We start from the raw sequence: 25438 nt of genomic DNA on the forward strand, positions 1-25438 counted from the left end.
TTCATAAAGCTGGCTTCTTGTCCTTGGTCTTCTGACTCACTGCAGATGGTGCACCATTTTCTTTCCTTTGCAGGTCCCCTACACTTTCTTCATCTTCAGATGTGTACCTGAGAAGGGCAGTGGTCATAGTGGTTGTGTGATAGGGGGTGTTTGGTTAGGGGTGGTGCAGACATTTCACATTAGTATGCACTCTGACCCATTGTTAGTATTTGCCTAAAGAAATAGGTAAAAACAATTGTCAGGATGAATCCCAATTTAGGGAAAAGAGGTCTCTAATGCATCCCTTGCCTGTGGCAAGGGAGTGAAAAGTTTTAGCATTCAGGATACTCCAAGACATCATTCCATGGGACATTCTTGGGTTCTGAATTTCTACTTCAGTGGAAAAAGCAAACACATATAAAGTACATCTGCATTCACTGCCCACCACTTGGTTTTGTTTTCCAGGTGCGATTTGAAGGTTTGACAGGAAACGTGCAGTTTAATGAGAAAGGACGCCGGACCAACTACACACTCCACGTGATTGAAATGAAACATGATGGCATCCGAAAGGTAAGATCCACCTTTACTTCCATTCTGCAGAGAGGAGAGGCTGAGCAGGGACTCTGGCCAGAGCTGAGGGCCTGTGGGTCTACCTTTTCTGGACTGGATCTTTGAAGAAACTCAGACAACACAGACTCTAGACTTGGCTCTGCCACTAACCAGCTGGGACATTGGGCAAGTCTCATTCTTCCTCTGAGAATCCATTCACTCATCTGTAAAACGGAGATTAAAAAATCTCTACATTTGTCCCAGGATGCTTGTGAAAATCCAAGGTAGAGGGAAGCACTTCTAAAACACAAAGTCATTGATGTGTATAAAATGTCACTGCTATTCCTGAAGGATTCCAAACCAGTAACTTGAGAATGATGATTATTGATGAGGTGAACCATCTTTTCCTAATCGATACTTGGTCATATCCGTTCTATTATTTACACAAAAGTAAGGGTGAAAATACATATGTTTACATATTTGTATAATGTATGATATGTTTGCCTATGAAAATTCTTAGAATAGCATTCAAATCCTTGGAATGACATTTCGAATTCTACCAGAACCTATGTGCCCAGGCCTCTGCCAATTTCTTCAAACTTAACCCTTGGTACTTCCTTCATCTCTCCACTCCAGTCATTCTGTTTGTCTTTCATCTCCCTGAATACACCATGTTCTTTCTTATCATTGAGCCTTCATACATGTTTCCTCTGCCTGGGACTTCCTCTACCCGTCTCCCACCTCTTGCCTGCCAATCCCTACTCAGCCTTCCACACTCAAAGTAAATGTCATTCCCCAGGGAAGCCTTCTCTGGCCTTTCTTGTTATGCCTCATGGAAGCCTCTACTTATCTGCTTATGGTCTTCATCACATTTCTAATTCCTTTTGGTGGCATAGCATAATGACTGGGAGGCATTGTACAGAATGGCATAGAGCTGGTAGGGTGCCATGGATCAGAATGCTGGCTCTGGAATCCTCAACACTGAATCCTGGCTTCACCACTTACTAGTCTGGGATTCCGGATAATTTATTTGAACTCTTTGTTCCTTAATTCTCTTATCCGGTAAGTGGTGATCACCTTAACCATGCCAACCTCATAGAGTCACTGAGAGGATTAAATGACCTAAGAGTGTGCAGAAGTTCTAAGTACTGGGCCTGGCCCATTGAAAGTTGGGTCTTAATCTCTCAGACTTAATGCTCTCTATGCCTGTGCTGTCAGATACCCTTGCCACTCTCCGTATGTGGCTATTTAAGTTGAATTTTAAATAAATTACAATTTAAAAGTCGGTTCCTCAGTTGTCCTATCTACATGTCAAGTGCTCAGTAGCCACATGTGGCTAGTGGCTACCACATCAGGCAGCACAGATGTAGAACATTCCCATCACTGCAGAAAGTTCTACTTTAAAGTTCTCTTTGTACACTCTCCATCCTCACCTCCCTTAAACTCGTCTTCTCTGCTCTTGTGTCTAGAACAGCATCTACTACCTCATAGCCAATCTTAACTCATCTTATTCATTACGGCTGTTAGTTGTCTATTGCTGCCGTAATAAATTACCACAAACAGTGACTTAAAACAACACAGATTTATCGTCTCACAATTCTGTAGATCAGAAGTCTGCCTTGAGTTTCACTGGACTAAAATCAAAGTGTTGGCAAGACTGTGTTTCTTCCTGGAGGCTCCAGAGTTGAATTTGTTTGTTTGCCTTTTCTAGCTTCTTAAAGACCACCTATATTCCTTGGCTCCCGTGTTATGGAGCTTTCTCCATATTCAAAACCAGCAATGTTACATCTCTCTGACGCTTCTTCTATCATCACATCTTCTCACTAACCACAGCCTTCCAGAACCCATCTCCCATCTCTGACTGGGAGATTTCCTCCTTCAGGAATCAGCTACAGTAACCTGCCTTAACTTACAGCAGGTACCAAATAAGGGCACACTATTTGGCTATGAATGTAGCCATTGGGAACGTATCCACTTTTCAGCAAACTTTTCGCATGCTGATTGTACACGAACACTCTTTCTGGGCTCAAAAACCCTTGAGAATGACACTTATCCAGAAATAGTCCAAGTCTAAGTTCATTTATGTTGTCCCCTGGTCTTCTGATTTCTGCTGCTTGAGAAGACATTTGTTAGATCACTTAGGTCTTATAACCCTCAATTTTCACATCTGTAAAATGGGCACAGATCATGTCTGCATTAGTACCTGATCACTGTTCAGTGAATGTTACCTATGTTAGTGGTTATTAACAGCTATGGTAAATGTTGAACAGGTAGCACATGGCTGAAATCTGGAGAACACTGAGGTGGCTTATTTATTTCAAGGTATTTAGCAGCTGCTGTTAAGAGTACTGCCTCTGGAAGGGACATCAAATATGTGACCACCTCCCCAAAGCCATCTTCCTTTCAGATTTATTTATTTATTTATTTATTTATTTATTTATTTATTGAGACAGAGTCTTGCTCTGTTGCTCAGACGGGAGTGCAATGGCGTGGTCTCAGCTCACTGCAACCTCCACCTCCCGGATTCAAGCGATTCTCCTGCCTCAGCCTCCTGAGTAGTTGGGATTACAGGCACCTGCCACCACACCCGGCTAATTTTTTTATTTTGGGTAGAGACGGGGTTTCACCACGTTGGCCAGACTGGTCTCGAACTCCTGACCATGTGATCCACTCACCTCAGCCTCCCAAAGTGCTGGGATTACAGGCGTGAGCCACTGTGCCCAGGCTTTTTTCTTTCTTTCTTTCTTTCTTTTTTGAGGCAGGATCTCACTCTGTCGCCCAGGCTGAAGTGCAGTGGTACGATCATAGCTCACTATAACCTCAAACTCCTGGGCTCAAGTGATCCTCCCACCTCGGCCTCCCAAAGTGCTGGGATTACAGGCATGAGTCACTGTCCCCAGTCCCTTTCTTTCAGATTCTGAGAACTGATGGTGTCACCCCCTGCCTTGAAAATGGAAACATAGATGTTGTAGCATTTTTGTGTAAGGCCGGAGCAGGCAAGCCTATTGCTCCTAGATAGAAAAGTGTTGACCGTAGACCTGGGCTGTTCCTCACAATCCTCAGAACGGCCTTTTGACCTCAAGGGAAAAAAAATATTACTGTTTCCTGGATAGAACAAATTGGCATTTCTGCATTGTATGTGAGTAGTTACGTGTTTGCCATAATTAAAATATGGATGTTGAACTGTTTTTCCCAACTCTGGAGTAGTGGATTAGCTTAAAATATAGCCAGATTATTTTCTACACGTTAGTGGTCACTGGATATATTGGGGATATAGTGAGGGTGCAACAAGTAAGAATAGAAGCCAGAGACTTCTACCCCATTTTTGCCATCATCCAGCTGTGTGGCCTTCAGCATGTCTCATAGTCTCTCTGGGTCTCTAAAATAAATGAGAGACATTGGGCTGTACGAACCCTAATTCCTCTCAAATCTGACACCTTGGGTATCAGTGCCATCTGCTGCATTTTTACCATCCTCTCCCTACTCACATTGCTCCTCTCCTGGCTGGACTTTGGCTTCCTCTGTGAAAGTAGAGTTTCCATTGGGGCCTTCATCAATTGACAAACTGTCCTTTGGTATGAAATTCCCCAGTTGTTACTCCCAGAACCAGAGGTCCCAGCCCTTTGAGTTGACCCTAACTATTGCCCAGAGACTGTTGGGAGACTTTTTATCTCTTCAAGACTTGCTCTTCATCAAGAACTTCTCAGAAGTGGAGGCACTGTAGCAAGATTAATGGTTCTCAAGCCTCAGCAAATAGAAGAATTACTGGGAGGCCTTATTTAAAATGCAGATTCCTGGGTCCCAGCCCCTGGATACTCTGCTTCTGGAGAACACAGATGAAGCCTAGGAATCTGCACTTTCTTGAATCCTCCTCTCCAACCTGCAGATTTTCTGGTTGGTGCTCTAAAGGGTTTGATAAGAATAACTGGCAACTACCAAGGAAAGAAGATGGAAGTAAAAGAAATATAATATAATATAATAAATATAATATACAAAAAAGAAACACTGACAGAATGGCTAAGAGCTTGGGCTTTAGAGGCAGAGAGACCAGGATTTTAAGTCTCTGCTTTAGTCTTTACTAGGCACATGACCTTGAACAAATTATTTAGCCTCCCTGAACGTCATTACATCATCTCTAAAAGGGTGATAAAACTCTTTTGCCTCCCAGGATCGTTGTCAGGATTGAATAAGACAATGCCTGTTACCCCACTGCTTGTAGTAAGGGATTCAGAAAAGTAGCACCTGGCATGTAGTGGACATTCAGCCCACATTTGTTTGCTTGTTTGCAGTTTTAAACTCCCTTCTATAGGCCACAGGGATTTTATATCAGCATTGCATTTGGGCGAGTCAGGCTGTGTAAGCCTGTGGAATGGATAAATCAGCAAAGAGAAATAACAGAGTACCTTAAAATCCAAGAGCAAATGATGTGCTTTAGTTTTCAGATCCCGGGGCTGTTTTTAAACTTACTTCCAACGGCCAAATCCTTTCTTAGAATGTGGGCTTAAACATCCTTTGTTTATGGGGGATCTGCCTTTCGGAAAATCAATTCCTCACATCTGTGGCTTCAAGCTTTTTGCTCCATCAGCCTCCTAACAAAGTAATTTCTCTGATTTTCAAGGGTGACCTAGTTGTACTGGTTTCAGTGAGCATTACATGGCCTTACCTGATTGTGTATAATAAAAAGGAACTGTTTTTTCCAGATTTGGGGCCTCAGAGAAACTCTCCTGATCTTCAGGCCTATTTCCTGTTCACCCATGTGCCAATACACCCTCTAGGTACCTGGATACAATTTGACATCCCACTGAAATGTGTGTGTTCTAAGCATCCATTCATCATAAAGTTTAGGGGCTTCAGATACCAGGATGGGTACTTGCTGTACTAAAACGGTATCCTTAGGAAATCCCACTCAGGGATACCACTTCACTATAGGGTACTGATTTAGGGTCTCTATCTGAATAAAATATCTTGTCAAAATCCAGTCACAAACTCTGATAAATGACTGCCCAGTGGAGAAGTTTAGGGAAAATTTTCTTACATTTTTCATTGGGGAACTGGTATTGATGATTTAACCATCTTTTCCCATCACCATTGTTCCTATAGCAATTTTTAGACTGGGTGAAGGCACCTACTTCTCATTTCAATTTGATTTGAGTGGCCCTGCCCTGCCCCAAGTTTGTTATCCCCACTTCTGACCCTGTGTATAACTAGAATGAAAAGACTGGGCAGGAAACAAGACTAAAGGGACACAAAGTCCTGCTGATATCAAAAGTAATCTTCTAAAGTCCCAAAAATTTGTAGCTTCCCATTCCATATGCTTTTTGGTAATTTTGCTTTAAATCCTTGTTACCCAGTTTTGACCATACTGAATCATGTTATAGCATCAGATATAGATGTAGCATCTCAGATATAGCCTCAACCCCACCACTTCTCTCCATTTCTACTGCTGAGCCTGGAGCCCAGGCCACCTTCCACACACCACGCAGTAGCCTCTTTACCAGTCACGAGTCCTGCTATGTTCTTGTCCCTCTACAAGGCTACTTTTCCACCACAAGAGCTAGGACAATAATTTTCAAATATATATCAGGTTATATGGCTTCATTCCTTAAAACTTTTACCTCTTTCTGTTGCCAGTAAATATACAGCATGGCCCTCAGAGCACTCAATGCTTCTTCCCTGTGGCATGAGCTCTCGCTCCTCTTTCTCTAGCTCATTTCTCTGTAGTTACACTGGTATCTTTGCATTCCTTGAGCACAACCTCACACTTGCCTCAAGTCACTTGCATACACTATTCCTTTACCCGGCATTTTCTATCACTATAGTTTCATGTACTGTGTGCCTCCTTGTCATTCAGGTCTCAGTCCAAGTGAAGCCACCTTGGAAAGGACATCCTTGACCAAGCATTTTTAAAGTCACTCTCGCCCAGCACACAGTCACAGTTTCCTTTTTATTTGTACTTTTCATGGTGCTTATTCCTTCTGATGTATTTTTGTTGGTTGATTGATCTAGATTGAGGTTGGCAAACTTCTGCCTACTGGCCAAATTCATCCCAACACCTATTTTTGTACCGCCCATGAGCTAATGGTTACATTTACATTTTTAAATGGTTGTAATAAATCAAAAGAAGACTATTCTGTGACATGTAAAAATTATGAGAGATTAAAATTTCAGTGTCCATAAAGTTTTTCTGGAATATAACTATGCTCATTGGTTTATATATGTTCTATATCTGCCTCTGCGTGACAACAACAGAGGTAAGTAGTGTCAACACAGACTGTATGATCCACAAAACCAAAGATATCTACTTTCTGGCCCTTTAGGATAAAGTCTGTCAACCCCTGGTCTGGATATGTATTTTCTTCTTACTCCTGTACCTCCTAAATGTTCTAAAATGCCAGCTCTCTAAAAGCAAGGACCATATTTGTATTTTTATTATATTCACAGTGCCTAGAATATACTGACACAGAATAAGCACATATAAATAAAAGGTTGTTTATTATATGACTGGGCAGCTTATCAAATGTATCTGGGCAATCAGAGAGCACACTACGCTAGCCCATGCTTCAAAAGATCTGCCAATAAGCAAGGGGGAAAAATGCCTGCAAATTTAATAAAATAACACCTCAAACAGAACTCAGATAAAGTTACATATAAACTTATTTACTTCGAATCTTTTAAGTGTGTTAATTTAGATAATCCTAGGTGCTGTAACAGATACACTCTGAAATCTCAGCTGTTTAATGCAAAAGACGCTTTCGTTGTTGTTGTTGTTCACTCGGTGACCACTTTTTTGGCTCCGGGTTCTGGCTAAGACTCAGGCTCATGGCCCCTCCACTGTCTACTTGGGTCTTTCTGGATTTCAACATCCAGCTAACAGATAGGAATGAAAGAAAATGGTAACTCTGCTGGAGATTTTTGGGGCATCAGCCTAGAAGAGATGCACATCACTTCTGTTGTATTCCATTGGCCAGAACCCGGTTACTTGCTCAACCAGAGGTAAAACAAGCTGGGAAATGTCATTGCTGGCTAGGTAGCCACTTTCCACCAACATCTCTACACCATGGAAGGAAAATAAGAATGCTTGGGAGTCAGCTAATTATCTTGACCACAATAGACAACTTAGTCTTTAAAAATTGATTCTAAAGGATCTTATTTTTTGAGGTGAGGGGCTGTGGTTTCAGAGGCAGCCTGGAGATACCAATTTCTGAATTTGATTTGATGACTGTGCAATGTAGATCAATTGAATTTTCAGTTCTATGATCATCTCCTTTTAAGACTTTATCTACTTAAAAAATCTGATCTATCATCTAAATTCATTTTTACATTCAAAGAATCTTTAGAGGTAGATGGAAAACAAGGAGATCAAAAATTATAACTGGCCCCAGGAGAAGCCCTCTCACTGTCAGAATTGTTTAAATCCTCTCCTGACTGGTGGGCCCCAATCTTTACCAACTACTAACTGATTTACTTTTAGATAGAATCAAAGTTCCTGCATATCCTCAGTAGAGAATCAAAGTGCTGTATGATAATCCAACCATTTCCCAAAGAAAGGAAAATGTGCTCTTATCTCCAAAGTGCAATGTCTCTTCAAAAATCTTTGCCAGCTTTCTTTTCATCAAACTGTGGAACCAGATTTCTCAGTCTACTAGCTTACACGAGGCATAGGCATGAGGCTGAGCATCACTCAGCCCACTGACCCTGGCAATATTATGTTTTATCTCCCTACAAAAGAGTTAGAAATAAAATAGTTTGTTTACAACTTCTAACTATTCTACTAGCTTTTGATATGAAAGTACCTAGCATATAAGCCAAGTTATACAATACTGTTTTAGAGATCCCAATTTAACAGTAGTGCTATAATTAATAAGTAGTGCTAGCTTTGAAGGACCACTATCCTTAAAATTTAAAATATCTTTCTAAGCCATATACATCTGGCTTACACAGATTCATCTTGCTTTTTTTTCTTATCTTGTATGAAAACCTTGGGATTTTACATCAGTGTTTTATAATTTTTGAACCACTTACCCTGAACATTCTATATGTAAAGAAGGGTTATATTGTCAAGTGAATTTCAAAATGCTCTATAATGCATGCTTCTTTTCGCAGATAATGTTCAATAGCAAATTGAAAACAGAAATGTCTTGTAGTATAGAAACCTGTTAACCTTCAACTAGGCATTACCCTAATGAATATCATTTTTTAGCTTACTGACAATATGAACCGTGCACTATGCTAATTGTTTTACATGCTTTAACTAATGTAGTTCTCACAGCAGCCCATGAGGCAGGTACTATTGTTATATCGACTCTACAGATCAGGGACTGAGGACTACAGAGGTCAGGTAACTTGCTCAAGCTGACAGTTGGTAATCAGGAAAGCCTAGCTTTTAAACCAGGTCTGGCCTGAGGCCAGACACCAATATCTTCACCACTGGGCTCCCTCTTTGTTAAAATAATACATCTTAACACTCAGTGGCTGTTAGAGGAATTAGTTGCATGTCAAAGGAAGCAACTTCCTTTCTACTGATGGTTGTGCAGTTTGAGTAGGAATATTTAAACCTGTGGACTAATTGTGAAGAAGGAAGAAGAAAGAGAGGAAGGAAAGAAGGAAGGACAGAAGGGAGGAAGGGAGAAAGGATGGATGAGAGGGAAGAAAATGAACAAGAAGGAGGAGAAAGGGAAAAGAAAACAAACAGACAAACAAAAACCTTAGCACCATCTATAGGGGGATAAATCATATTTGACAGATATTTTCCCAGGTTTGTATTGATTTTATTAAATAATCTTACCTTTGAGGTCCACGAGACCTGGATTCTATGTCCTGCCACTAATCTACTATATAACCTATTATTTTGTTAGATAATTTAATCTCCCTAAGCCTAAGTTTTCCCATCTGTAAAGCAGAGAAAAGCCTGCCTGCACTATTTGCATAGTGTAAAGATGTTATAAAAGTACTGTGGATATTTAAAAAACAAAACAATACCCAAAAAAGCAGAAAACCTTACATCATAATATACTACAAGAGTGCTTTTAAACATCTATTATTCAGCCAGAAGGCTCCTTGTAAAAGGCAACTCTCGAGGGGAATCCCAATAGGTGAAATAGATAACAAGCAGAGCTGACCATTGGAGCAAGGATGAGGAAGCCAGAGCTCCCTCCTCTTCACTGTCCCTCACCACCTTCCATGAGTGGTGAAGGGCCCCACAAGTCTCTTAGGGTTCCCTAGAACACGGTCCTTGCAAAAGTGAGGGAACTGAGACTGTCTTGAGCAAATCTCTGGGCCTCTGCTTCTCCCTGTGGAAAAGGAAAAAGTTGGACAAAATAATTCTTCAGTCGCCTTCCAGTTCTGATATTCTAGAAACATGGGTTTCTGGTTCTTCTGTCATTAGAGAGCAATGTCTCCTTCCACACTAACTAACAGCATCCCTCACGGGGAACATCATACACATGCCTGCACTGAGGGTAAACCTCCACGCGGTATCCTCAGAGACATGCTCCCCGTCAGACCTCTGAACTATCTCAGCATCGATAGGGTGCACCGTGTGCATGCTGGGTCACTGCTGTCTAGATGCATTCATTCTCTCTACAAACATTTCCTGAGCTGCTTCTCTGGGAAAAAGATGTGCTGGACTAAGACAGGAACCCTGGAACAAGTATATTTATTTCAGTCTTGTCCATGAGAAGCTCATAGCACCATGGAGAGATGGGGACAGACACACAAACAGCTAGATCCAGGGCTCTAATGGGAATGTACACAAGGCACTCAGGGTTGTTTGGTAGCTCACTGGCATGTGGGGGGCACGGCCCTGGAGTTGGTCTCCCTGGCTCAGATCCTGGCTCCACAGCTACGCCGTGGCCTTGGGAAATTTATTTCACTTTCCACATCTCACTTTCTGCATACTTAAAATTGAAAAGATAATTAACTACCCACTTTGCAGGTTTTGTGAGGATGAAAGGAGTTAAAACATAAAAAGCACTTTAAAAAGTCCCTGAAATGCAAGCATTCAATAAATGATAACTAATATGATTTCAAGTCCAGAGCCCAGTTCCTTCTTAGGAAGAACAGCATAGTGGCTAAACGCAGCCTCTGCAGAGAGATTGTCAGGGTTCTAGGACAAGCTCAACCACTTTGCAGCTGCTTCACCTTGGGCAAATTAACATACTCCCACAAGCCAGGCGAAATGGCATGAAAACTGTTGAACACTTAGCCTCTGACATAGCAAGAGCATCATCAGTGCTGGCAATTATTGTTGTTAATGGCTGCAAGATTACAGGAAAAACTATTTCCAACTGAAGGAACTGGGAAGGACATCAAGGTGAAGATGACATTTCAGCTGACCATTTGGCAAGCGCCTCAGTTTTTATGAGTCTACGCTGAGTTCTGGCTGTTGATAGACCTGTTCATCCTTCTGCGTTGCACTTCTAGTTCTCTTTCCTTTTTTCCTTTGTATCTAGAGCCAGTAAAATGATCACAAAACAAAGCACAATTGTCTAAAGCAAATAGAGTTTAGAGACAGAGATAAAGAGAGACAAGTATAGGAGGCATAGCTTTAGGGTGTGTGGGTGTGTGTGGGTGTGTGTATTAGTCATGTCATTCTGCTGTTTCCAAACCTTCAATGACCCCCTGTTGCCTAGAGGTGTAGTCTACACTGCTTAGCCTGGCCTTCAAAACCATCTGCTACCTATACCCAGATACCTACTGCCCTTTTGAGCTAACTCCATCTTCCACCCAGGACCCACAGAACTTAAACATCTGGTCAGATTCGTCTTCATATCTTGGCTCATATTCTCCCTAACCTGAAAGGTTTTGGTCCAGACCATTCATCTCTCATGATCGTAAGCCCTGATTCCTCCTGTTGCATTTTTCCCTGCATAAGATCCCACACTTGGCTTTTGCTTCTCTGAACTCCTTAGGCCCACTCACTTGTCACTTCTGCGGTCATGTCATGTCTTCCCATGGTAGACCAGAGGCGTTCTCAGAGTGAGGCCTATCTCTCAGACTTCTTTGCATCTCATCAAGCCTGCCTCACAACAGGCAACATTAATGTTTTAGCTCAGAGCCTTACGCACAATAGCAATTCAATTAATGTTTGTTGAAAGACCTTGGAAAATGAATTAGTATAAATAACCTACTCAAATTTGAAAAATTAATATTGTCAACCATAATTTTTAGGCACTCCTCTATACTATTATAATAGTCTATACTTGGACACAGAAGAAATTTTAAAAAATAAAGGATAAACAACCATCCTAGGAAGTTAAATCTAGATGGAAAAATACTGTTAACCTAAAAATAAAGTAAAATAATGTAATGTTTAAATTATATGATTCCAACTATAGTTCAGAATGAGCTCACTGAAGGGCAGGATTAGTAGACATGGGAGAAAGAGGGGTTTGGCCCTGTGAACAACTGCAGGGAATTAAATCCCATGGTCCTGGCTTGCATTGTACAAAGCAGTATGGCTGTGTAAACAGTTAAGCCCTTATCCCTTGGAGGGGGCAATTTCCAAACTGAACCAATTATTTTGGGGATTTTCCCTGGGGGCAAAATTGGGGGTACCTGTGCTTCTTATTGTTTCTGTTTACCAATAAATAATAAAAGCATTATGCTTCTTATTGTTTCTGTTTACCAATATTTTAGAGCTCAGTGTGTCCAATTCTTCATGAGCTCCTTACTTTCCTGTCTCTAGTATTGACTAGATGATCCAGAGCAGGCCAGTTCAGAGGAGGCTGGCCTACCTGACATCTCCACCCTCTTCTCATTAACAGATCGGTTACTGGAATGAAGATGACAAGTTTGTCCCTGCAGCCACCGATGCCCAAGCTGGGGGCGATAATTCAAGTGTTCAGAACAGAACATACATCGTCACAACAATCCTAGTGAGTACTCAGTCCTTCATCAAGGTTACCTGGGATTCAAGCTAGGCCAGCACAGGGGTTTTCCACCAGGACTGAAAGCTAGCCTTTCTTCTTGCCAAACTGTGTAATAGATAAAAGCAGCAAGTTGAAAAGGGAATGCCCTGAAAGTGAGAGGCTCTGAGTTTTCATTTTGTATCTCATAGTTTCACTCTCTCATCCTTTGCACCCTTGGGTAAGTTACTTACCTTCTCTTGAGCCAGCTTTCCCATATTTAAAAACATGAGGGTGACACTAAATTGTTCTGGTTTTCATCCATCCTCCCTCAATAGAAGCCCTTTTCAAAGAAAGTCCAATACATAAAGTAGTTATAAGTGAAGATGCTGTAATTTTTGGTGACTGGTCATGAGAAACCTGGAGTCTGTTTAGGGTCTATTTCTCCTTCAAGATGACCCCAGAGGTATTTCTGAAAAATACAAAATCTCATGGAACATAATTTGAAAAGCTGTATGCCATATCTCAGTGATGAAACATTCTTATTTTAACAAAGTTTACTTCCTTAACCCTAGAAGCTTGTAATGGGCTAAGGAGTGAAGACATTTAGGAAGTCGATTGAGGGGCTAGAGAGCCTTCCCCAGTGTTAACCAAACGTGATATTATGCCATGACAAAGTCCTCCCTCCCCATAGGTGAACCCGTAACCCACATTCTCCTATCTCCCCATTTCTCTTCCAGGAAGATCCTTATGTGATGCTCAAGAAGAACGCCAATCAGTTTGAGGGCAATGACCGTTACGAGGGCTACTGTGTAGAGCTGGCGGCAGAGATTGCCAAGCACGTGGGCTACTCCTACCGTCTGGAGATCGTCAGTGATGGAAAATACGGAGCCCGAGACCCTGACACGAAGGCCTGGAATGGCATGGTGGGAGAGCTGGTCTATGGAGTAAGTTCACCGCACGGCAGAAAATTAGAGGGCGGAGGCAGAGGGTTTGACAGGAAATCATTTGGTGGTTGGGTGGCCCTGCCCACAGATGTCTATGAAACCCTGTAATTGAGTGTTGTTGCTGCTGAACAGATGAGTCACCCAAAATCCAATTTCTTAAGACACTCTTTGTTCAGGTTACCGGTCCCAGCTCCCTCAATCCCACTCAGAGTCTTGTGACTTCAGTTTATTGTTGTCCAACACAGGGGACAGCATAGCTCCAAGATCAATTTTCTTGAGGCAGACTGCTGAGTTGCCTACAAAAAGTCACTTGTGGCTCTCTCAGTATCAGTTTATTCTCTGGTATTAAATGCATCTGGATCCAACCTAACTTTCTAGTCACTTGCCTCTCTAGTTTCCTGCCCGCTCATGAAATTTCCAATTCAGTCAAATGTCCCTCACTTACTCTGTTCCCTAGAGTGCTCCCTTCCATTCTCCATCCCTAAGATCCCACTCCTTCAAAACCTGTATCAAATGGTACTTTTTTCAGGGTGTTGTTTCTTTCTTCTCATAATAGGTATGAATGTCCCTTTTAATTGTTCTCGCCTCCCCTATAGAATTTAGTTGCAGAGTTTTTTTAATGGCTTACTCTGCCTTATATAATGGTTATCTGTGTAACAGGGGTAGATCTATTTTATCTTTATAATGCTCATCACTCTTGAAATAACTCCATGCACAATTGCTACAAAATCTTCAATAAATTACAGCAGTTTTGAAAAGCTGCTGAATGCCCCACACTGTTTTAAGCATTTAGGGAATTATTGAGAAGCAAAAGATTTGATCTTTTGCTTAATACTTTATGAGGTAGAAAAGACCCCATCTTTTAACATTTTATGGGGTAGAAAAGACAATGTGAGAAAATAGTAAAAGGTAGTATAGAATAAGCAGTCTACATTGTGTGGCTCAGCTAAGGGCTAACTAGAGTTTGTCTAGCCCTCAGTGGGGATGTGAAACTTGAAAAATGACCATATTTAAACAGACAGAGGGACCAGGCAATGCGGCTTATGCCTGTAATCCCAGCACTTTGAGAGGCCAAGGCAGGCGGATCACCTGAGGTCAGGAGTTTGAGACTAGCTTGGCAAACATGGTGAAACCCCCTCTCTACTAAAAATACAAAAATTAGCTGGGTGTGGTGACAGGCGCCTGTAATCCCAGCTACTTGGGAGGCTGAGGTAGGAGATTCACTCGAACCCAGGAGGCAGAGGTTGCAGTGAGCCAAGACCATGCCATTGGACTCCAGCCTGGGCGACAAGAGCAAAACTCTGTCTCAAAAATAATAATAATAAACAGACGAGAGAAAAGAAGCCCAGGAATTTTTAAAATATAAACAATAAGATGGTGGTGGAAATAAGTAAGGTGTTAGAGGAGAATGAGAAAATGCATAGCTTTTGTTGAGGACTTGGGTTGAAGAGTAGTCAGGGATACATTTGAGTAAAAAATAACAAGAGGAAGAGTGTGGATGATTCAGTAGGCATTGGGAGATCACGAAGGTATTTGAGTAGAGAGACAACAAAAGGCAATGGAAGAGGCCTCCAGCTGCCTTGTGCAGGGAAGGGACCACCACGGCTTCACTCACAGAAACTAAAGCATATGGCAAGCCCCAGGTCAATGTTAAGTGCTCATAAGGACAAGCAGCCACTGAGGAGGATGATAAATCTTCTTGTTTCATATCAGGGCAAGAGGAGCCATGATGGCCATGAGAGACATACAAAGGGAATTCAAAGAAGAAAAAGATGGAATAAAGGAAATCTTCCTCAGGGAGGTGGCTTTCGAGATGACATGTGAAGGTGGTTATTGAGTTGGGGAATGGGATGTGCTTCTCCCCTTTCTTATTCCCTTTACCGCCTCTCACTTTGGGAAGCTCCATGGACAAAAGGTAGAGAACTGGATGGTACATGCTGCATCTAGAGGCTGGTTTCCATGGGAACTCCCAACAAGCTCTTAAGGTCATCCCCATGGCAACTGCTGTGCACTTTTCACCTTCTCTAGCATTTATCTTCACCTTCACCTCATGTAATGTGGTTTCCTTGGTTAAAAGTCTGCGGTGTGGGCAGAACAATGCCAGGATCACCCCCAGTAGCCAACACAGCTGGTGGTGAGTCACTGGCACAGCAGGGCTCAGGCCAGCTGGAGTTACCTGTGGGTGCCTCAGCAGCCAGCCCTGCCCCAGTAGCCTCCTCTTTATCAGGCCTGTTCCTCTGCCAAGTAAAAAATGTGTTCTGGCTGGGTGTGGTGGCTCACGCCTGTAATCCCAGCACTTTGGGAGGCCGCAAGGTCAGGTGGGAGGATCAGAAGGTCAGGAGATCGAGACCATCCTGGCTAACACAATGAAACCCCATCTCTACTAAAAATACAAAAAATTAGCTGGACATGGTGGCAGGTGTCTGTAGTCCCAGCTACTCAGGAGGCTGAGGCAGGAGAATGGCGTGAACCTGGGAGGCAGAGCTTGCAGTGAGCCGAGATCGCGCCACTGCACTCCAGCCTGGGTGACAAAGTAAGACTCTGTCTCAAAAGAAAAAAAAAAAAAAAACTGTGTTCTGAAGACTCTGTGATGGCCCCAATCAGATGTTCAGCCCTTCTTTTTAGTTTGGCTTTCCTTTTCTGTTCCCTTGGGGAAGAACTGAGTGATTTGGAGAAGCATCTCTCAACCACCAACCACCAGAGATCAGGAAAAATTCATCTGAAGGCCTCCAAATTTATTCTTTCTGTGGCTTTCTAAATAACTAAGTCAATCAGGGTCTCTCTTATCTTCCTTTTGCTCCCTCTTGTTCTCGTCAACAATGATAGTAGTCACATTTCATCATGTGGCGTGTGCCAGGTGCTATGCTGAATACTTTACTCACATTCTTTCATTTACTCTGCATATCGGCTCCATGAGGTGGGTAAGATTACTGTTTACATTTGATAGATGAGGACACTGAGGCCCTCTACGTTAGATAATTTGGCAAAGGAAACACAGCGAGTGAAAGCAGAGTCAGAACATGCAGCTCTGGCTTTTGTACTCCACACTGGGACATGCTGCCTCTGTAGAAATCACACCATCCAAATGCTAGGTGGTAAAGCCAATATTAACTGAGAGAACAGCAAATGTCTGCATTTGCAGATGCCATATGCTGCAAATGAAGTTTCTGCTCCTCACATGGTATATCTTGGTGCCTCCTTCACAGCTGTCTTTCCTGTCTGTCCTTTGTCTCGGTGAAGCAGAGAGTGAGCTTTGCCGACAGACACCTGGATTTGAGTTCCAACTCTGCCAACTTGCTGGCCACATGACTTCTCTGGGGCCACCCCTGTGACACAAGGAGCATGAATTCTTCACCACAGGCTGTGATGGGGAATATTCATCTATGCAGTGCCTGGCTCAGAGCAGATCTCCATTTCTGATAGTTTTATTCACTTTATGCTTTTTTCTACCACATGAAAACTATATGCTGTTTTCCCAGGATAGTTTCCAGACGTCACATATTTTGTTTTGGGATCTGCTAGGTCAGTGATTCTAGAGGTGTGGTCTCTGGACCAACAGCATTAGCATCACCTGGGAACCTATTAGAAATGCAGATTCTCACATCTCACCCCAGGCCCACTGAATCTAGAAACTCTGGCGTGTGTGTCTTTAAAAGCCCTCCTGGTGACTCTACTGTACTCTCAAGTTTGAGAACCATTGTCGCAAGATGTCAGTTTAAGAAAGTAATTTTGAGTGCTCACACTTCACAGTACTCTCATGTATTTTGAATTATCTTGACCCTCACAAAACAAGACTGTGAAATTGGTAAAACAAGAATTATTATGCCTGTTTCTAAAATGAGGAAATTGGCATCCAAAAAGACAACTGTTTCATTTGAGGCAACAGAATCAGCGAGTTGTAGAGAAGAGCAGCCCGGTCTGAAATCCGCTGTGACCTCCACTACCCAGCGAAGCTCCAGTGAGAACCTCAGTTATTGGTGGTGGAAATCAACTTCTGAGGCCTCTCAGTCGATATTAACCAAGCTAAAATACTACTGCTTTGCACAAACAACCTTCCCTCCGTAGATATGAGTTTCTTATCTGTAAAATGAAGTAGTTGAACTTACCATCTCCCAGTATGTGTTTATCCTGCATACATGGGTACCTCTTGATACTTAGGAAGATGAATGACCCATGACCAAATAGTTCTGGAAATGCCACATTCTACTTACCCCTCTTGGAAATTCTCAGTGCGTTGTGGTCATGTAAACGTTCTGGGAAGTCCTGACCCAAACATGTTTATTTTTATGTTATTTTCATGTTATTAACCATCCTTCCAGAAATAATGTTCTATTGAACACATTTTTGAACTACAAAACGAACTAAGCTTTAGGACAGTATGGAACAGGACGAGTGTGGCGGCTCACACCTGTAATCCCAGCACTTTGGGAGGCCGAGGTGGGCAGATCACTTGAGGCCAGGAGTTTGAGACCAGCCTGGCCAACATGGCGAAACCTCTACTAAAAATACAAAAAAGTTAACTGGGCATCATGGCACATTCCTGTAATCCCAACTACTCAGGAGGCTGAGGCATGAGCATTGCTTGAACCCAGGAGATAGAGGTTGCAGAGCCAAGATCACACCACTACACTCCAGCCTGGGCATCAAGGCAAGACCCTGTCCCAAAAAAAAAGGCAATATAGATCAATGATTTCCAGTCTATGAACTCTTATTAAATCACATTAGGAAGCATCCAACAAATCCTTGCAATATCATTTACCCCTTTCAGAGCTGGTCTTCATCCACCTCCCTTCTGGATAAGCTGTGGTCAATTCCTCCAAGTCATTTCCATTAGTTTTCTCCCTCATTCTTTTTCTGTTGGTTTACAAACAAAAATAAATACCTTCTCCCTTACAGTGTCTTGTGTTTGTAAAAATTATCAAGATTTATGCAGTGGGTATTGGAGGAAAAAACAGAATTACTGTGAAATTTACATCCGACTTCAAGTTGATTAATGGCAAGTTTCTTTCTACAAGTGAGAACTTAATTCATCCTGAAGCCAGGATTTCTATTCCACTTAAAGCACCTTCTCAATAATCCCAGACAATGAAAGTAACCAGAGGAAATCTCTAAGCAACAGCCAGCTGGTGAGTGGGTAGGGCCCTGATCTGCACAGCATCTGTCACCAGCTTCACATCTGGACTGTTGTACAGCATAAGAGAAAGACATTTGCCTTGAACAGACCTGCATAGCATGTCTCTCGTCTCAGAAATGAATGCCATGGCATCTGTCCTTGGAAATCCTCTTAGGTTTCCAGGATCTCTTGATCTCAGGCCAACAGCAGCAGTGGATTTCTATTGAGTAGATGCCAGTGCTTCTGCCATTGGAGAGAGGTAGGAAAGACAGGAGAGCAAGGCATGGTTGGTGATTCCATGTGCTGGGTGCCTAAGGATGAATATTTCTTTTTGTTTGTTTGTTTATTTTAGTTTTTTTGTTTTGTTTTGTTTTGTTACAAAAGAAAAGGTTTAATTGGACGTATAGTTCTACATGGCTGTGGAAGCCTTGCAATCATAGTGAAAGGCAAGGAAGAGCAAGTCACATCTTACGTGGATGGCAGCAGGCAAAGAGAGAGCTTGTGCAGGAAAATTCTCCCTTATAATAAACATCAGATCTCGTGAGACTTACTCTCATGAGAACAGCTTGGGAAAGACCTGCCCCAATGATTCAATTACTTCCCACTGGGTCCCTCCCACATGATATGGGACACAGCAAACCATATCATTCTGCTCCTGGCCCCTCCCAAATCTCACGTCCTCACATTTCAAAACCAATCATACCTTCCCAACAGTCCGCCACAGGCTTAACTCATTTCAACATTAATTCAAAAGTCCACAGTCCAAAGTCTCATCTAAGACAAGGCAAGTCCCCTCCACCTATGAGCCTGTAAAATCAAAAGCAAGTTAGTTGGCCAGGCACAGTGGTTCACACCTACAATCCCAGCACTTTGGGAGGCCAAGGTGACCGCATCACTTTAGGTCAGGAGTCCAAGACCAGCCTGGCCAACATGGTGAAACCTCATCTCTGCTAAAAATACAGAAATTATCCAGGCATGGTGGTGCAAGCCTGTCGTCCCAGTTACTCGGAGGCTGAGGCAGGAGAATTGCTTGAACCCGGGAGGTAGAAGTTGCAGTGAGCCATGATGGTGCCACTGCACTCCAGCCTGGGCAACAGAGTGAGACTCTGTCTAAAAAAAAATAATAAGTAAATAAATAAAATAAAATCTGAAAAAAAAGCAAGTTAGTTACTTTCTAGATACAATGGGGGTACAGGCATTGGATAAATACAGCCATTCTAAATGGGAGACATTGGACAAAACAAAGGGGCTACAGGCCCCATGCCAGTCTGAAATCCAATGGGACAGTCAAATTTTAAAGCTCGAAAATGATCTCCTTTGACTCCACGTCTCACATCCAGGTCACGCTGATGCAAGGGGTGGGTTCCCATGGTCTTGGGCAGCTATGCCCCTGTGGCTTTGCAGGGTACAGCCTCCCTCCTGGCTGCTTTCATAGGCTAGTGTTGAGTGTCTGTGGCTTTTCCAGGCTCACAGTGCAAGTTGTCAGTGGATCTACCATTCTGGGGTCTGGAGTATAGTGGCCCTCTTCTCACAGCTCCACTAAGGAGGTGCCCAAGTAGGGACACTGTGTGGGGGCTTCAACCCCACATTTCTCTTCTGCACTGCCCTAGCAGAGGTTCTCCATGAGCGCCCCACCCCTGCAGCAGACTTTTTCCTGGGCATCCAGGCGTTTCCATACATCTTCTGAGATCTAGGCAGAGGTTACCAAACCACAGTTCATGACTTCTGTGTGCCCGCAGGCTCAATGCCACATGGAAGCTGCCAAGGCTTGGGGCTACCACCTTCTGAAGCAACAACCCAAGCTGTACCTTGCCACCTTTTAGTCATGGATGGAGTGGCTGGGACACACGGCACCAAGTCCTTAGGCTGCACACAGCACAGGGTCCCTGGGCCTGGCCCACAAAACAATTTTCTCCTAGGTCTTTGGGCCTGTGATGGGAGGGGCTGCTGTGAAGACCTCTGACATGCTCTGGAGACATTTTCCCCATTGTGTTGGGGATTAACATTCGGCTCCTCATTACTTATGCAAATTTCTTCAGCCGCTTCAATTTCTCCTCAGAAAATGGGTTTTTCTTTTCTATCACATTGTCAGGCTGCAAATTTTCCAAACTTTTATGCTCAGCTTCCCTTATAAAACTTTAACAGCCTTTAACAGCTGCCTTTAACAGCACCCAAGTTACCTCTTGAATGCTTTACTGCTTAGAAATTTCTTCCACCAGAATCCTAAATCATCTCTCTGAAGTTCAAAGTTCTGCAAATCTCTAGGGAAGGGGCAAAATGCTGCCAGTCTCTTTGCTAAAACATAACGAGTGTCAACTTTGCTCCAGTTCCCAACAAGTTCTTCCTCTCCATCTGAGACCACCTCAGCCTAGACTTTATTGTCCATATTGCTCTCAGCATTTTCGGCAAAGCCATTCAACAAGTCTTTAGGAAGTTCCAAACTTTCCCACATTTTCCTGTCTTCTTCTGAGCCCTCCAAATTGTTCCAGCCTTTGGAGTTTGGATGAATATTTCTTGCAACCTTTTTATGTTTATCTGCATGCTGGATTTGAAATTTTAAAACTGTGTTATATATGTATTTCTTAGACTTCTTCCTGAAGAAGAAAATGACTGCAATACTACTTTACCTTTTCATCACAGGCTATTATTCCCATGGTTCCCTCCTCCTGGAATGCTGTTCCATGCTAGAGCAACCTGTCAAAATCCTACACCTCTTTCAATGCCTACTTTATATGCCACCTCTTCCAAGATGCAGTCCCTTATCTCCGCAGCCAGAATGAATCCCTCCCTGGTCTCTGGTAGTACTCTGTATATCTTGGATAACACATACCCCTTTCACCTTGTAGACTGGAAAATTGTTTGTGTGTTTCTATGTCTCCTACTAATTTGTAATTTCCTGAGGGTGAGGACCATAGTCTACCTACAACTTTCAGTCTGGAGATTGCACATAGTAAGTGTTCAATAAATGTCTATTTAGTTAAATTTGCCTTTAGTCAGGACTATCTTGGTTGCAGGAAAAAGAAACCCAATTCAAACTGGCTTAGGCAAACCGAAGCATTGGCTCATGTTCTTGGATTCCTCTGTGTCAATACAGAGGGATGTATTGACACAGGTTCCTAGGGAATCCAGGGTAAGCCCTGAATTTACAGTGGCCCAAATTATGACATCAGAGGTCATCCTCTGAATCTCTTAGGACTAGTTCTCAGTAAACCCATTTGAATCCTATGTCATCTCTGAATGGATGATTCTGGCCAGGGGAGTGGGGTACATGGATTGACTGGGACCTGGGTCACCTGCTTCCCCATGTAGCCAGAGGGATCAGCCTCATTCCAACCTGTAGGACCGAGAGTGGGGCAAGAATGGTTCCCCTGCCAGAGAAAGTAGGGGGAGCTGCTGAGCAAGCAAAAACAGCAGATATCACAACAGCTTCCTTCTTGTAGCATGAGGAAGATGTCTCTAACATTCAGAACTGTCAAATAATTAGAAAATCTCTTGTAAGATATTGAGCTGACCATCCATTCATCAAAAATATTTTATAGAGTAGGAGGGGTTGGACTTCAAAGATTCTTTCCCACTCTCATATCCTTTAAGACACAAAAGAATAGTCACAATGAGAAGAAAAACGAAAGAATGAAAAGGGCTGCTGAGCTCACCTGCATTTTTTTTTTTTTTTTTTTTTCAGAGAGCAGATGTGGCTGTGGCTCCCTTAACTATCACTTTGGTCCGGGAAGAAGTTATAGATTTCTCCAAACCATTTATGAGTTTGGGGATCTCCATCATGATTAAAAAACCACAGAAATCCAAGCCGGGCGTCTTCTCCTTCCTTGATCCTTTGGCTTATGAGATTTGGATGTGCATTGTTTTTGCCTACATTGGAGTGAGTGTCGTCCTCTTCCTGGTCAGCCGCTTCAGTCCCTATGAATGGCACAGTGAAGAGTTTGAGGAAGGACGGGACCAGACAACCAGTGACCAGTCCAATGAGTTTGGGATATTCAACAGTTTGTGGTTCTCTCTGGGAGCCTTCATGCAGCAAGGATGTGACATTTCTCCCAGGTCAGTCAACTCTTCTCAATCCCTTTGCCTAATGCTATGGTTTTGTTTTTGTTTGTTTGTTTGTTTGTTTTTGTTGGTTTGTTTTTTTAAAAAAATACTGGAAAGTAAAGAGATGAATTATGTCAGACTCCACTGTATTCGGTTTTTCAACTATTCTTTACAGTCAACTGTCCATTGTATGCTGTGGATTATCTGGATCATCCTGTGGCTGGGCCATCTCTGTCTGCTGTATGGTTGATGTGCTCTGTCAAGGTTAATAGGCATAATTATGACTGATGCATTGTAGCTGAAAGGTACAGAGGAAAGAAGGAAGCAATGTGTGGTACAACTAACACTTATGAAGCACCTACCAAATGCCAAGCAAGGTTCTGAGTCCCGTGCATGCCTTATCTCATTAAGTCGTTACACGAACATAAGGTGGTACTCCCATCATGTCTCTTTTTACAAATGAGGAACCACAGAAATGTTGACTATCTTGCCAGTGTTACATAGTTAGTAGGCAAGTGAGCTGAGATTCAGAACGCTGTCCTTTACTACTTGTGCATGGTGGGAAGAGCACTGGACTATGAGTAAGTTCTAGCACTGGTTCTAGCACATGGGCCCTTTATGTGGCCCTCGGAAAGTCACCTCACCCTAGTAGATGTTGGCGTCTTCATCTTCACGAGAAAAACGTTCTTCTTTTCTTTGGTTCTGAGTAAGACTCTGGAAATAATCTAGTTCCAGTGATGATGTAAATTTGTTTCTTGTGATTAAAAAATGGAATTTCAGGCCAGGCGTGGTGGCTCATGCCTGTAATCCCAGCACTTTGGGAGGCCGAGGCAGGTGGATCACTTGAGATCAGGAGTTTGAGACTAGCCTGGCCAACATGGTGAAACCCTGTCTCTACTAAAAATACAAAATATAAAAATAAAAATAAAAATAAAATTAGCCGGGTGTGGTGGCAGGTGCCTGTAATCCCAGCTACTTCAGGAGATTGAGGTGAGAGGATCGCCTGAACCCAGGAGGCAGAGGTTGCAGTAAGCCAAGATCGTGCCACTGTACTCCAGCCTGGGTGACAGAGTGAGACTCCGTCTTAAAAAAAAAAAAAAGAAAGAAAAAGAAAATGGAATTTCTCAGTGGTGCCTCAGATATCGCATTGAAAGCACTCAGGTAACCAAATCAGTGGGATTTTAGCCCCCAGTATGGAATCAGAATAGCTCCATTTTTGTCTGTTTTATATATTGGACTTGTGAACACAATTTAGTTTGGAAAAAAAAGTTACCGAAGCTAAGAAAAGAGAAAGAGTGGACAGGAGAGAGTGGGGGAAAAAGTAGGAAAGCTGCCAGTCTAGACCAAGTCCCACATTTACTGACCTCCTGTTCTTTTGACTACATTCTGGATGTGCATGCCACAATACCCCACCAATTTGCCTGATAAATAAACACTGACTCTATTTCTTTTTACAGTTGCTTAATGTCTATGAACTCTTTTTCCAGTAGGCACTCTCTTAGATTACCAAATTTCAAAAGCCTACAGGGAGTCATGGCTCAGAATTTGGCCTCCATGGATAGATCTGGAGGCATAAGTGCATAATATCAAGGTCTCACAGACATGTCCTGGAGGCATCTTTACCACCCATCTACGTTTTGCATTTCAGTGTCAATGAGGACCAATATCCCTAAGCGGCAATGGAGTAAATTCTTTCTAACAAGCTTCCCTCAGGACTTATTTTGCCTGCTGTATAACTTAGAAAGTCTCATCGTTCATTATAATCTTGTTTTTCTTTAAATAAGAAGACAGTGGGGGGTGGGGGGGTGCGTGGGAGAGGAGGTGTGAGACTGGCTGCTTGGCCAATACTGGCAAACACATGGTGAAGAGTAGAGAGAACCAAGCAGGGGAAGGGCTTGCTTAAAAATAAATCAGGCCCGTGGATAAACAGTGGGAAGAAACAATTCCTAACTAGTCAGTATAATGTAGGGCCATCACAACATACAGGTGTCAGAAAAGACCCATGAACTTGTTTTTTCTCCTTTATTTCCTTCATCAGTGAGCATCTCATCTTTTCACAGCACCTTTATGCTGTGATCTCAGGGTGTGTTTTCTTTCTCCCCACTATTCCTCCAGGGGTTTCAATCTTGTGGTCCATAAACTGAATCTTCTGTCAGACATGTTTTTGTTTAATCTGTACAGAATTTGGCAATGGTTGTCCAAAATTGAGTGGTAGCTGTCCTCTTGAACAGGTCCGCGCATTCAAGGTTCACCCCAGCCCCAATCTGACCTTCTTTGTTCCTGTGTTATTCAGCTGGTCCCAGAGGGTGTTTGAGTTTGTGACCTCTGGCTGCAAGAGGATTTTCAAACCACGCTTTCTGGACTTTTGAGGGTTCCAGTAGGGTATCGTAGGAGTTGACACAGAGTGAAGAGGAAACTGAACAACATACCCAGCCTCCCTCCTCCCTGATTTTAATAAAACAATTCCACTCTATGCCTCTTTTTCATTAATAAAATGGAAATAACAGTTCCTACCTCAAATGTCGTTGGAAGGTTTAAAAGCACGTATAGAACCTGTAACACAGTACCCAGCCTTCACACAGGAAGTGCAACAACTGGATGCTTTTTTTTATTATGTTATTGATTTTTTTAATTGGATTTTGTCTAAACTTCACTGGAAGAAACAATGCCACCATGGCTCACACTGATTTGAAAGCCTAATACCTTCTTCTTGAGAAGTCCGTTAACAAAGCAGAAATAGCCAGTGGTTTACTCCAGAGACCAGCAATATCTGGATTCCTAAGGCTTTTTCTCATAGGAACTGGGAGGAAGGGTTGTTGACTTTGGCTGAAAGGTCGGACAGACACAAGGGTGAACTGCCAGAGTAAGTTAGAACTTTGATCCACTTGAGATGGACTTTTTTATCAAGCCAGCCTTGATAAAAAGGTTAATCCAGAGTTTAGGAGCCTGTAAAATCTCCCTTG

General features: G+C 42.7%; 1 protein-coding gene across 2 annotated transcripts in view; it reads left to right on the forward strand.

The window, feature by feature from the left end:
- Positions 1–25438, forward strand: part of GRIA1 (glutamate ionotropic receptor AMPA type subunit 1) — a 322496-nt gene that overhangs the window by 196247 nt on the left and 100811 nt on the right. For both annotated transcript variants that reach the window (NM_001265785.2, XM_015141276.3), the window contains 4 exon segments: positions 445–549; positions 12294–12404; positions 13115–13321; positions 22117–22487. In NM_001265785.2, coding sequence (NP_001252714.1) covers positions 445–549; positions 12294–12404; positions 13115–13321; positions 22117–22487 — 794 coding nt within the window.

The sequence above is a fragment of the Macaca mulatta genome, chromosome 6 (assembly GCF_049350105.2).
Source record: "Macaca mulatta isolate MMU2019108-1 chromosome 6, T2T-MMU8v2.0, whole genome shotgun sequence".
Classification (NCBI taxonomy): domain Eukaryota; kingdom Metazoa; phylum Chordata; class Mammalia; order Primates; family Cercopithecidae; genus Macaca; species Macaca mulatta.